The 13,956-nt window shown below is 41.1% G+C and overlaps 1 protein-coding gene across 1 annotated transcript in view; it reads left to right on the forward strand.

The window, feature by feature from the left end:
* The first annotated feature begins 1,525 nt into the window (after positions 1-1,525).
* The window catches only part of LANCL3 (LanC like 3), a 57,073-nt gene continuing 44,642 nt past the window's right edge, over positions 1,526-13,956 (forward strand). The window contains exons 1-2 of the mRNA XM_037820779.1: positions 1,526-2,098; positions 2,309-2,414. Coding sequence (XP_037676707.1) covers positions 1,526-2,098; positions 2,309-2,414 — 679 coding nt within the window. The remainder of the gene's footprint in view (positions 2,099-2,308; positions 2,415-13,956) is intronic.

The following is a 13,956-nucleotide window of genomic DNA, read 5'->3' on the forward strand; positions in this document are numbered from 1 at the left end:
ATGCATCAAGCAAGGACAGAGGGGCAAGTTATTTAATTTCTGCTTTGCAATTACGGTGACAATTAACACTTTATAGGAAAAAAAATGCCTCCAAACAAAACTGGTCTTTCAAATAAATGAAGTAGTTGCTCTTGCCCCAAAGTGTCAGTAACTCTTCCATGAGTCACTTATTATTCTGTGTATTGCACAGCCCCTACCAAAATGCAAATATCCCTGGGAGAGGTTACTTCTTCAGCCTTCACTGGTTAAAGCTTTGTCAAAAGATGAACTGTTTTACAACAGCTGCGCACAAGAAATGCAACTAGTTGTGTAATTGTTCCTTTTTTTCTTTCCCAATGGACTTGTAAGCTCCGAAAGGACCATGTCTATTTTGTTCACCCATATACCCCAGGGTTGGGTACATATAGGAGACCTTCAGTAATGCCTGAGGAAGGAAGGCAAGAGGTAAAAAAAAATGTGGGAAGGGAGGGAGGGAGAGAAGGAGGAAATTGAAGAGGCAAAAAGGGGTCAAAAAGCTTAATTCAATTCTTATTGATAAAACCCTGATTTTATTTAGTTAATGACTCCAAGAGATTTATCCAGCTCTTACTATGCACAAGTGAAGAGAGGTCTAAAGTAGGAGGAAGATGAAATCTCCACTCCCTTGTCTTAACCAGGTGTGGTTCTTTGAGTTTTTACTCCTGTATACTGCAAAGAAAAACACTACCAACTAAACACCAAACGCCCAGCGAAAGTTTCTATATGGGATATTTCACCGCCTGATTGCTTGAAACCCCTTAAACCTCTCAGCCTTGGGGACTGAAACATTCAGAATGAGAATATCAAAGTGACCAAGATAAACAAGCTTTGAGCAGGGTGCCCAGTTTTCTTCTGGTATTCTAGCCTAGTTCGGTGGCTTCTCAAACTTTAAGGTGCCTGTGAAACACCCTGGGATCTTGTTAAATATGCAGATTTTGATTGGGCTGGTCTGGGGCGAGGCCTGAGATTCTGCATTTTTAACCAGCTTCCAGGTGATGCTGATGCTGCTGACCAGAGGAACACACTTTGAGTATATAAGGGACTCGAGGTCGCCACCTCCATCTCCGGATGTGTGTGTGTGTGTGTGTGTGTGCTCAGCCTCAGCATTCCCACTCCGGGTCCCCCGCGTCCCGGGCCTTCTGCCTGGAGGGGAGGAGCCAAGGGCGGAGCGGGAGGAGTGGCCCGGGTCCCGCGTGGGTCTTGCTGGAGATCACTTCGGCCCCTTGGAAAAGCGGCAGAGCTGCAGCGACGCGCATTCCCCACTCTCGCTGAGGCCACTCGCGATCCTCGCGGCAGCTCCGGTGCCCCACTTGACCATCCACTCCGTGCATCCTCCCCGCGCCCGCCTCCTCTTGTCACCTCCCGTCTCACCCTCCTCGCTCCTTCCCCTCCTCATTCACCGCCATCCCAGTGCTCTCTTGAGAGCCGGAGGTGGTGCGCGGGGCTGCAGGACGCATCCTCAAACCCGGGCGGTCCCCAGCTCAGCGGTGGGGCCACGGGAGGCAGCATGGACACCAAGCGCTGCTTCGCCAACCGCTTCGATGACTACCAAGGCAGCCTGCTGGCGGGCCAGTGTGAAGAGGCAGTGGCGCCCTTGGTCACCGCCACCATCGAGCGCATCCTGCAGGAGCTGCCCCCACTCGGGGGCGGCGCCGAGCCCCGGGGAGCGGCGGCCGGGGGCAGCGGCTGCCAGGGTGGTCTGTACGGTGGTGTGGCCGGGGTGGCCTACATGCTCTACCACGTCTCACAGAGCCCGCTCTTCGCCTCGGCCCGGGAGCGCTACCTGCGCTCGGCCAAGCGCCTCATCGACGCGTGCGCCCGCGCTGAAGAGTGGGGCGAGCCGGACGCCGACACCCGTGCCGCCTTCCTGCTCGGGGGCGCGGGTGTGTACGCTGTGGCCACGCTCGTGTACCACGCCCTGGGCCGGTCAGACTTTGTGCAGCCTCTGGGCAAGTTCCGGGCTCTGTCCGCCGTCTGCGTGCCGATTTCCTTCCTAGAGTGCGGCTCCGACGAGCTGTTCGTGGGCCGCGCTGGCTACCTGTGCGCAGCGCTGGTGCTCAAGCAGAAACTCGCCCAGGAGGTAAGATGCAGCCCCGGCCGCGGGGGACGCTCGCCGCCCGCGCGTCCCTGCCCTGCCAGTCCGCCTCTCCCGGGACTCCCCGACTCCCAGAGCCCCGCCCCTTGCTGTTTCTCTCCATCACTCTTTGTTACTCTTTGTCTGGCGCTGTCATTTCTCCAGTCTCTTGAGGTCTCTCTCTTGCTTTTTTCGGTCTTTCACCCTCTTTTTCAGTCTCTCATTTATTGGGAGTCCACGTCTTTGAGCTGTGTTTTACGCGTCTCCCCAGATGCCTCTTTGCCCGATAGCTTTCTGGAGGCTGACTGCATGGCCCTTTCAAGTGAGATTAAAAACCTCAAAAATGAAAGGGTTTCCCTTCCTTTAACCCTCCTGTCAAAAACCTTCCATGCTTCTCACGTTAGAGTACTAGAAAAGTAATGGAACTTTGGAAGGCTGATTATGCCATCATTGTTTCCATGCACTGATGTGGAGGTAAGTTGCCTCGGCGAGCCCGCCCACCCAGTCTGTAACCAAGAATAACTTCCCAGCTGTAGATCTGATGTGTTTCCTATTTTGCTTACTATTGAGTTCAGCTCAAGGTTCTTATTAAATACAAATCTGATGGGCGTGTCTCCTTTTTAATACACAAATGTAGACAGAAGAGAGACAAGCATAAAGAATTGTACCCCATTATGGTCCAATGTGCTTTTTTCATTTTTAAAATGTGTAGTTATGATTGTCAAGACCACAGCAGTTCTGGGCAGGGCAGTTTTTCTTGATGAATGACTTTCCATTGGCTCCTTGAAGTGAAATGGATTTCACTACTATGTATCAGTTCTTTTCCTGGATTCACTTTTGGATATTAGAACAGACTGTGCCAGTTTCTGTGGCGTACGGAAAAAAAATCCCCCAGAGGATCATAGTAACTAGAACTGAAGGAGAGGCACTTTCATTCATAACTCAGTGGAGTCAGATATTTTTCTGGGGAGGAGATGACACATTTACCTTGGCTCTATTTGGGGGAGAGATGCATTTGAAGAAAAATCAAAGGTACACAGAGTATTTTAAAAGTGTAATTAACTTATATAACCTCTTCAGAGGTAGACTTGATATTTTCTTGATTTTCAGCAGGTGAGGTTGATTCAAGTGAGAAAAAATGATTAGTAAAGAATGTGCACTGTGCTAGCAGGACAGCAAAGGTCTGTGTGACAAAGTTGTCTTGAAATAGTTCACTCTGCCTCTGAGTCACTGTTATCTGCTAGCAGTTTCCCAAGGGCCCTTCCAGTTGTATAAAACCATTTAGAAGGCCACAGATATATTTGCATATCATTTGCATTTCATTTGCAGCTGCTCCCCAGACCTTGCAGTCTGGCTGTAGGCAATTTTCAAATTCTTTTTTTTTTCTTTTCCCGCCCCCAGTTGTTTCCCTTAAGCTTGCTTCTTCCCCTTCCATGCCTTGGGGCCTTTTCTCCAGAAAGGAAAGGCGAAGAGTAGGAGACCCACCAGGTCACACAGAGACCAGAAGTCTTTGTCCCAAAACTGGTGGCTCAGGGCCAGTCTGCAACATTGAACTACAGAGACATTTATTAAGACCTCTTTTCTGCCCTCCTGCCAAGCCCAGATCTGCCTTTATGTACTAATCAAGTTGAGGTGCTTTGGCCCGTGCTTCCAAGGAGAGGGAACAAGCTCCGAGGATTAAAAAACAAATAAAAAAGTAGTTCTTAACCTTAGCAATTCAACCAGGTCCAATGCCAGCCATGGCTGCAACAATCCAAGAACTTCAGGTTTGAAAGGTTCAATGCCAGAGGCTAAGCACACCAGGCTGGGAGCCCCTTGAAGGGAAAGTACAAGTCTTCTGCATCATCCTCACCCCCAAGTGCTAGCTAGCATATGGTTTGCCCTCAGTATATGCACCATAAACTTTGATTAAATTGAATTGCAAACTTGTGTCATTTCTCTATAAATAATCTGTCATTATGTCCTGGGTTTCTTTCCCTCCAATGTCATTTATATTCACTTGGCAGTTCCCCCAGTTTTTCACGCTACTTTAGATCCCCCCCACACACTACTTGCCACTTCTTTGGCACATAATAAATAGTTGAATGAATGAATCACCATATATTAGAATTAGTGCAATATACCCTGCACCGAATTCTCCTATTCAAGCCATTCCATCTACTTCTAAGAAATCAGTCTTCTTAAAAGCACTTTGCATTATGTCATTTCCCTGCTCAATAACCTGCAATGGCTCCCTATTACCTTCCTTCCAGTGGCTTCTCATCTCACTCAGAGATGAAGCTAAGAAAATGGCTGACAAAGTCCTATGTGATCTGGCCGCCTGTTAACCTACTCCACTTCTCCTTCCTCATTCTGATTTAGCCACACTGGCCTTCTTGCTGTTTTGGGCACTCTCCTATCTTAGGGTGTTTGAATTCACTGTTTCCTCTGCTTGGAATGCTCTTCCCCTAGAAATTTTCATAGTTAGCTCCCTGACCTTGTTCAGATCTTTACCTCCTCAGTGAGGCCTTCCCCATCCACTCTATTTTAAATTGCAAACCTTGCTTCCTTGACTTATTCCCCTTTCCTGTTTTATTTTACTTATTTATTTTGTTTATTTCTGTCTCCACCAATTAGAATGTGAGCTCCATAAGGGAAGAGAGGTTTTTATTTTCTTCCACTGCTGTATCCCCAGCATCAAAACAGTGACTGGCACATATTTAGGCACTCCACTTTTTGTTTGTTTTCTGTTTTTTGGTGTTGTTGCAAATATTGCCTGTTCAATGACTTGCTTTACCATTCAATTTTAATGATGTCCAACTTATTAAACTTTTTCTTTATGGTGGTATTTTGGAATCATGTTTAAGAAATCCTCTCCTACCACGAAGGTCTCAGTAAATATTTGTCCAATAAATAAAGGAATGAGTTCTAGTTTCTTGCAATTTTTTCCTCAGTTCTGGCTTAACTATTAAGAAACCAGTGTTTCTTAAACTTTAATGGGCAAAGGAATCACCTGGGGATCTTGTTAACAAAATGCAGATTCTGAATCAGCAGGTCTGGGGTGATGCCCAAAAGTCTGTCACCCTCAGTACTTGGAAACAGGAATAATTGTGCTCCTCCTGGCAATTGATTGATTTTTTCTAAAAAGTTTTTGAGTATGTCATGTAACTGACTGTGTTTTGCACTTTGCTTTGGCTACCAGGAATTGTGGTCCATATAAACTAGTGTATAGTATCTTATCACATGCATCTTTGTATACTAAAGTTTACCCTTGACTTCATCTGATTTGTTTTTTCCTTAGTTTACCCTTTTCTGGATTTTTTCCTTCCATTTGAATTTATTGATTGCCATTTATGTTTTTAAGTCTCAGGGATTAAAAAAATATGTGTGCTTATGTAGAGAGAAAGAGAGAGAGGCATGTACACACACACACAGAATCACTCTATTCAGGTAATATATTTTCCTTTAATTTGGTCCTCTTGGAAATACTTAAGAAAATTAGTTTTGAGGGTTTATTAGGTAGACACCCTTGAGGAATGGGGCACTATAGTCCCCCCCAAAAAACACACTGTAAGACTGTGTATTGGGACTATTCTGCTTTCCACAGATTGGTGTGAATGTAGCAGGGAAAATGAAGCTAGAACACATGGAAGAGGGATTAGGGGAAGGCCTAGGAGCTCAGCTAAAACAACAACTTTGCCACTGGGTGACCTTGGGCAAATAATTGAACATCTCTGAGCCTCAATTTCCTTACTCATAAAATTGATGAGTAATAGTTACCTCATTTATTCTGCCCTTTATTCACTCACTCAATAAATATCAGGTTTCTGTGTTGTGCCAGGCACCTTGCTAGATACCAGGCATTTAGTAGTGAACAAAATCAGTATAATTATGATGTGATAAGGGCTCTGAATTACTAGGGGTGGGCAAGGAGGGGTAGGGTGCTGCTTGGGATATGATGGTGAGGGAGGTTTCTCTGTGGAGATGATGTCTGGTTTCATCACTGAAGCATGAGAGAATGAGGTGCTTGTTTTAAGAGCAGGCATTCCAGGCAGAGGAGATAGCAAGGGCAGAACCCCCTGAAGTAGGAATTGTCTTTGAGATTTCAAAGAAATGACTGGAGCATGGTGAGCGAGGGGTAGATGGGTTCCAGACCAGGTAGGGGAGATAAGCAGGGTAAAATGAGATCATGCAGGACCAGTTTGGTCAAGGTAAGGAGTATGCATTTGTTTCAGGTTTAAATGGGAATATCTTGATCTTATTTACCTTTTAAAAGGATCATCCTGGTTTGCTGTGTGGAGAGTGGGGGGACTGGCTACAGGGGGTCTTAGAAGTCTAAGGACCTCTTTATCAGTCTAGTAAAACTTACTGGACCTCTTCTTAGAATAATATTTTTTAAATGCATAAAATAAAATACATAGGATTACAAAGGAAAGCAATTATACTGAAATTCAATTATCAAAATGTTTAAAAATGTGTGATATAGTAGCATATGTACTTCTTTATTGACACATCAAATAACAGGATTTCATACTGGACCTAATAATTATGTTAATTTTGAAATAGTGATGAGGGTAAATAATATGTTGAGATATATTCATATTATACTGCAGTTGTCCAAGATATTTGTGATTTCTGTAGGTGGTAAAGCCACATGTACTGCTAATACTATGGTTTGTGGTCTACATTCATAAGTAAAGGAAGTGCTAAATTGTTTAAATGAGTTTGGGAAAATATACATGTGATTTTATTCTCCCAGCCAAGTTCACGGACCCCCTTAATTCTATCCATAGACACTCCAAGGGGCCCCAGATTAAAAACCCCTGGATTATGAGGTTTGCAGAACTCTAAGCAAGCAGTGGTGGCAGCTTGGACCTTGGTGGTGGCAGTGGAGATGAAGAGAAGTGGATAGAGTCAAGTTCTATTTTGGAGGTAGAACTGTCCTTAGTGGTAGACTGGATGTGGGGCTGAGGGAAAGGGGAAATGTGGAAGACTTGTGGGAATGGGGAGACTGGTTTGAAAATTATGACAACTATCTCAAGATAAAGTACCTAGTATAGTGCTTGGCATATAATATCTGCTTAATGCCATTTCAATGTTAGTCCTTTTTGCTCCTAGTAACAGAAAATCAAAGGTGATTCTGAACATCATATAGAAAATGAGACCTAATATAAGGTATCTATCTTCTTGCCATGGTTTAAAAATGATTACCAAGGTTGTTAATCGGCCCTCGGATCATTCTTTACAGCCAATAGTTGGCAGCTGTATCAGTGAGGATGCTTTTAGCTGCAAGTAACAGAATATACATAGTGATTTATGTAAATAAAAGTGAGTAAGTAATGGGAACATTTATTACCTTGCTTAACAAGGAGTCAGAGCTAGGCCATTCCAGGATTGGTTCCACAACTCCCAACCTTTTTCTCTGCTATTGTGTGAGCTGTATCACCCTTCAAAGTTACAAGATGGCTACCGCCATTCCAAGCATAAAGTTCTCTTAAAATGAAAGGAGAACGAGTGGATAAACAAACTGTGGTATATACACATGATGGAATATTATGCAGCTCTAAGACAGAACAAAGACATGGATCATATAATAATGTGGATGAACCTTGAGGACATTATGTTGAGTGAAGTTAGCCAGAAACAAAAGGACAGATTCTGTATGGTCTCACTAACATGAACAGACATTAATGAACAAACTTTGGGAGTTAAAAGCTGAGAACACAGGAGACCAGGAGATAGAAAGAGGGCAGAGACCAGGCATTTGATGCTGAAAGACTACAGAATGTTTAGGATTGATTGTATAGATCCAGAAATAGATAGCATAATACTGTGTGATGGTAGCACAGTATTGTAACTACACCGAACAAAGATGTCTGTGAGTAAAGCTGAAAGAGGTGGGATAGGAGAATGTATGACAGCAGAGGTAAAGATAGATGATAAAGACTGGGACTGTATAACGTGGCAAAAACTGGAGTGGCCAATGACTGTTACTAAATATACAAATATAAAAATGTTTTTGCATGTGGGAAAGCAAATGAATGTCAACCATGTAGAAATTTGAAAAAGGGATGGTATTCAGGAAAAAACATAATCAAAGCAAACTGGAGTCTATGGTCAACAGTAACATTGTAATATACCTCCATTAAATGTAACAAAGGCAATATGCCAATGCTAAATGTATATGAGAGGGGGATATAGGGGAGTAATATGGGATTCTTGGTAGTGGTGTTATTTGCTGACCTTAGTAGTATATTGTATTGTATGACATGTTATTTTTCTTTTTATCATTTATTCTTATTGCTAAAAAAAAAAAAACAAACAAAAACAAACAAAAAAAAATGAAAGGAGAAAGGGAGGTTCTAAGACTTTTTTTTTTTTTTTTTTTTTACTGCATCTCTTTATCATGGAGACGATCTATCTTTAACACTTTCCCTTCTGATGCATTGCCCATCATGCTCTCATGGGCCACTCCTAGTTTCAGGGGAGGATGGGAAGGCTAGTGTCCTTCATTTCTAACCTCTACCATTGGACACAGGTGCTGACAAGAAAGAAAAAGGGAGACGGGAATGGGTGTTGAGTGGTGTTCCGGTTTGCTAGAGCTGTCATTTTGCAAGATACCAGAAATGAATTGGCTTTTATAAAGGGGATTTATTAGGTTACAAATTTATAGTTCCAAGGCAATAAAAGTGTCCAAACTAAGGCATCAACAAGAGGATACCTTCACTAGAATAGCTGATGGTGCCAGGAACACCTCTGTCATTTGGAAAGGCATGTGGCTGGTGTCTGCTGATCAGAATGGCTTTCCCCAAACGTCTCTGGGCTTGTCTCTCTTAGCTGTGCATCTAAGCATCTGGGTTCCTCTCTTAAGTTTCTCCGGAGGAAACTCTGGGCTAGCATCTCCAAACGTCTCCAAGCATGTCTTAGCATCTCTGTCTGCTCCCAAGCATCTGGGACGTTTTGTCCTCTGCTTTCTGTGTGAGCTCTCTTTAAAGGCTCCAATGATCTAATTAAGACCCACCCTGAATGGGTGGGATCAAATATCCATGGAAACATTCAATCAAGAGGTCACACCCTAATCAAAAAGATTAATAAATCTGCCCCCAAAAGATTGCGTTAAAGAATATGGCTTTTTGGGGGACATAATATATCCATACCAGCACAGGTGGTTACCAAAGTGTCTGCCCTTTGACATTCCTTGGAACATTCTGTCTCATGACCTTCCACTTCTTTTATCTGTTCCCTTTCCTCCCTTCGGTGTTTCTCTTCCCTTTTCCAAGTCATATCCATGTCCCATGGCACCTATAAGGTGTATTGTTTCTGCTGTCATCTAGCTCTCAATCAAATACAAGCCAAAATATTAATCGTTAATTAAAATGTCAACTAGTAAGGTTTTGGGAATATATTTTATAGCAGTAACTGTTTGCATTTTATCCTGGTTTTTCTTTAAAAATGATTGCTGTCATCATACTAACAAGGTAAAATCAAACAATCAAAGGATACAGAAAGATATAAAATAAAATGACATGTTAATTGTTATCAATGTTTTCTTTTTATTTTTTGAGAAATGTTCTATTCCATAAAATGAAATGTTATATTTTATCCATTTACACAAATGAACATATTATACATAGTGTTCTGCTGCTTTCTTTCTTGCTTAATGTACCTGGGCATCTTTGTACATCATTGCATAGAGAGATGTCTCATTCTTTATACTGGTTCCATTTAATGGATATACTCTAATTTATTGATTCAAGTTTGCTTGTTTGTTTTTCCTATCATGAACAATGCTATAAAATATACACGCATATATGTATAATATACATTTATATATGCATACATGTAATATACATGCATGCATATGTCTCTTTATTTGTAGATTTGCCTACTTTTGCAGGCATATATGTAGGATAAATTCTTTTAAAACACATTTGCTGGGTCAAATGTAAAAAAAAAATTTTTTGATAGAGACTATCAAACTGCTTTCCAAAAGGTTATATCAATTTCCATTACCTCACCAGCTTTTGGGAGTGCCCATGTTCTCACATTCTTATCAACACTGGGTTTCATCAGACTTTTTAACATATGCCAAACTGATGGGTAGAAAATAATGATAGTTGCCCTTTTTAAATGAGTTCCCTTATTGTTCCATTCAATACTCATTGAACAAAATGCATATACAGATTTCTCTCAGTCTTTGGATTTGGGTGGTCCTTGTTTTAAGCAGATAAGTGTTGTGTACTGTCTAAGTAAAGCCTGAAGTTTGGCTTGAAATGACGGCAGGGCTGGGGAAGCTGTTTTTTTGTAGGCCTGGTCCAGTTCCTAATTGCCTGATTATAGACCCACCAAAAAGCAGGGCACTTCTGTAGGCTACAGCTTAGATCCTCATGACCCAGAACCTTGTGATTGCTAGAAGGACTTGATAGCAGCTAACACTGATCAGTCACTTATTGCCAAATAGTGTTGCAAACACTTTACATGTATTACATCATTTAATACTACCAGCACCCTTATCACATAGGTACCATAACTATCTGCATCATATCCAGTGAAGAAACTGAAGCACAGAGAGGTTGAGGAACTTGTACCATGTCACACAGCTCATCAGTGGCAGAGTGGTCAAGTCCGTACTTTCAACTAGTGCTCCTCACACTTCAACATGCGCACAAATTCCCTGGGGATCTTATTTAAAAGCAGGTTGTGATTAACTGGGTCTGGGTGGGGCCCCAGAATCTGCATTTCTAACAAGCCCCTAATTGATGCTGATGCTGCTGATCCACTGACCAGACTTGAGTCCAAAGCTCTATTTTCCCCATTTTTATGGGATTGCTTATCAACACATTTAACTGATCCCCCACACTTCCTGATTTTCGTCATTTGTCCCTTGTACTGGAAGCTACTTCCTCCACAGATGCCAGTTCATAGTTTAAGCTGAAGGAAAGATCCACTGCCTGGCACATTGCCCTGTAGATTTAAGGGTTCCATTAACATCTGTTGAACAAATGAATGGATGATTTTGTTTTTTTCCTAATAAATGTAATTTTACATTGTATAAGGAAAGCTTTTTAGAATTTCCCTAAAGGTACAAATGGATCATATTTCAGCTGTTTTTAAATTATTTCATAATAAAACAAGAAGGGATATTTTATTACAAGATTCCCAGATCAGATAGAAAACATGAACTTGATATTCATGGTACCGCTCCTATTTTAGAATTCATTTAATTAATTTTACCTTTATGACATAAAGTAGTATTGCCCCCTCAACTCTAAACTAATTCAAATTGAATATGCTCATTTTCTTTTTTTTTAATTTGTTTTCTGGCACAATGATTTAACAGACTATTCAAATTAATACAGATACTTAGATGTAATTTATTTATACCTTTTCATCTATTAATATTCTATTAATATTTGTCCTACTAAAAAACAAACTTATTGTATTGTAATTTTTTCAAGAGAGTATGGTTCATAAACTTCTTGTTATTGATTAAACATGCACAATAAAGATTCTTTTAAATGTACTGAATTATTTCATTTTCCAATAACTTAAAAATCCCAGCGTTCTATAAGGAGGATGCTTAAATGGCATTTTATTATATTTATTGACCTCTGAGTGTGAAAATGATCAACTGTGTTAATTTCTTACTAACTTGGCTAATTTCACTTCTGCTTGTTAATTTAATGAATGATGTTTATCTTGTGACTGACTCCTATGCAATACACAATGGATTTCTTCCATGTGGCAGGGAGGTTCTTTAATATCACCATGGTGTGGTGATGGTCTCTTGGTAAAGTGGCCTACAGTCCATGATGTGTCAAAGTAAATGTTTCTCTTTGTGATTCAATTTTATGAACTTGATCTCTGACCTACATTAAATTAATTAAGTACAATGCCTTGGATGTTTGGTTTGTCTCATAAAAACGATGCTGTTCTCATGCATTATTTATATACACCTAAGTACCACTTATCTTTCCCTAATTATTTCCTTTATGGATTTTGTTACTAGGGAAACCTACCAAGTGAACAGACCCATTATTCTTGGGGTGCTAGCCACTTGGATAAACTGAATTTTCAAGATGTCAGTTGATCCATTCTTTCTTTTAGCAAGCTGAACAAAGAAGTGTTTTGTGTAAAATCGGATTTCCCTTTCTAAAAAGCTTTACTCGTTCAACAACCCAGACTAATAAATGACTTTGACGTGTTGAAGTGTAAGTGTTGTTACCTGGGCCATAAGAAGCTGTTTTCCCAGATGAACAGGAAAGTCTTACAGACTTCATGGGTGAGAACATCATCTAAATGAGAGGTGGCAAAACAAATATTGGTCATAGCATTACGTGCAGTTAACTGTTACTGTGGCCATCTGCTGACTCCATTGCTTAGCATGGAATGGATTCCCCGTGCTCAATGGTGTGTTGAAGTCTTGTGTCCATGGCAACCAAAGCATCACCAGTCTCAAAGCAAGCACTGAGGTCTAGCTGAATCTCTACTCATACAAGGACTTTAGGCTAACAACTATCCTAAGCTGAAGAGATCCAATGCCCAACCAGAAATGGAAGTATTGTCCACATACAATCTTTTGTAACACAATCTTTTGTAACACAATCTTTTGCTATTTTAAATGCTATCTTTTTTTTGCTATCTTTTTTTTTTTTGCTATCTTTTGTAGCACAATCTTTTGCTATTTTAAATGCTTTCACCTTTCCTTATGAGGGAAAAAGAATTACAACTGTTGAAATAGGTTGGACTCACAATGAAGGTATTAAAATATGGTGGTTAAAAGCAGAGCTTTCAGAGTCAGGTAATCCTGTGATTGAATCCTGGCTCCATCGTAGTAGCTGGGTGACCTTGGGCAAATTACTTAGCATCTCTGAGCCTGAATGTCCTTGTCTATAAAATGCTATATAAGAAGCACCTACTTCATAGGGTTTCTATGAAGATCAACTGAGAACATGCATGTAATGTGCTTAGCAGAGGGTCCACTAGGCACAAAGTATGGCCTCTGTATAAGTCAGCCATTGTTTTATTATTATTTTGAGTATTATTATCATTAATGTAAAGGGACAGTCTCCATAGATTATATAAGATATATGTGTTTTTCAGATGTTCAGTCAGTCTGACTAATATTCTCTGTGGTGGTATTCAGAGCTGCTTTGTCCCTGATTGCAAAAGCAAAGCTTTGAGATCTTTACACAGAGTCCATAAAGGGTGTGGGGGAAATATCTACTGCTCTGCTCTGCAGGAGATTAAACTGAGGTGCCCAGAGAGATTATGTGTCAAAGTAAATTGAGTGGCTGGGCATCACCCCGGAAACACGAACCTGTGTGAATTACCCTCTGCACTCTGCTTCCTCCAGGGAAAGGGCTCTTTTTTCCCTTTTTAAAATTGTAGGCTCTTTGTGGGCATATAATTAACCCAGGAGTTGGCTTTCTTGTGTCTCTGATTGTACTCCTTGGAGCAAATCACATGATTAACTTTAAGCAATTTTGAATTGCTATGCAGGTGATGTTGGCAGGTTGGTTTCTTGCCCCGTTCCCCTCAGATTCTGAGTGGTGGATTCAAGGAGCTCTTCCTTGCTCTTAAGCTCTTTTTTTCTGCTCCTAAAGATCATTTGCTTGCATGGCACTAATTCAGAATTTCAGACATTCGAATTTCAATAGTTGTGATTCCAGAGAAGTGACAACTTCAAATGAGTTTTCCTCAACAAATGTTCCAGATCATGTACATTTGGTAGCTTGTTTCAGAGAAGGCTTAATACAATCAAGCATTCCTTTAAGAATTTCTTCAGCTTCTGGGTCCAGTAATTATTTTTTGGTTTTGCATTAATGCACTTATATTTCTATTTTAATACTATGTGGTATAGACTCACTGTCAGATTTACACAT

The sequence above is a fragment of the Choloepus didactylus genome, chromosome X (assembly GCF_015220235.1).
Source record: "Choloepus didactylus isolate mChoDid1 chromosome X, mChoDid1.pri, whole genome shotgun sequence".
In the NCBI taxonomy this organism is placed as follows: Eukaryota; Metazoa; Chordata; class Mammalia; order Pilosa; family Megalonychidae; genus Choloepus; species Choloepus didactylus.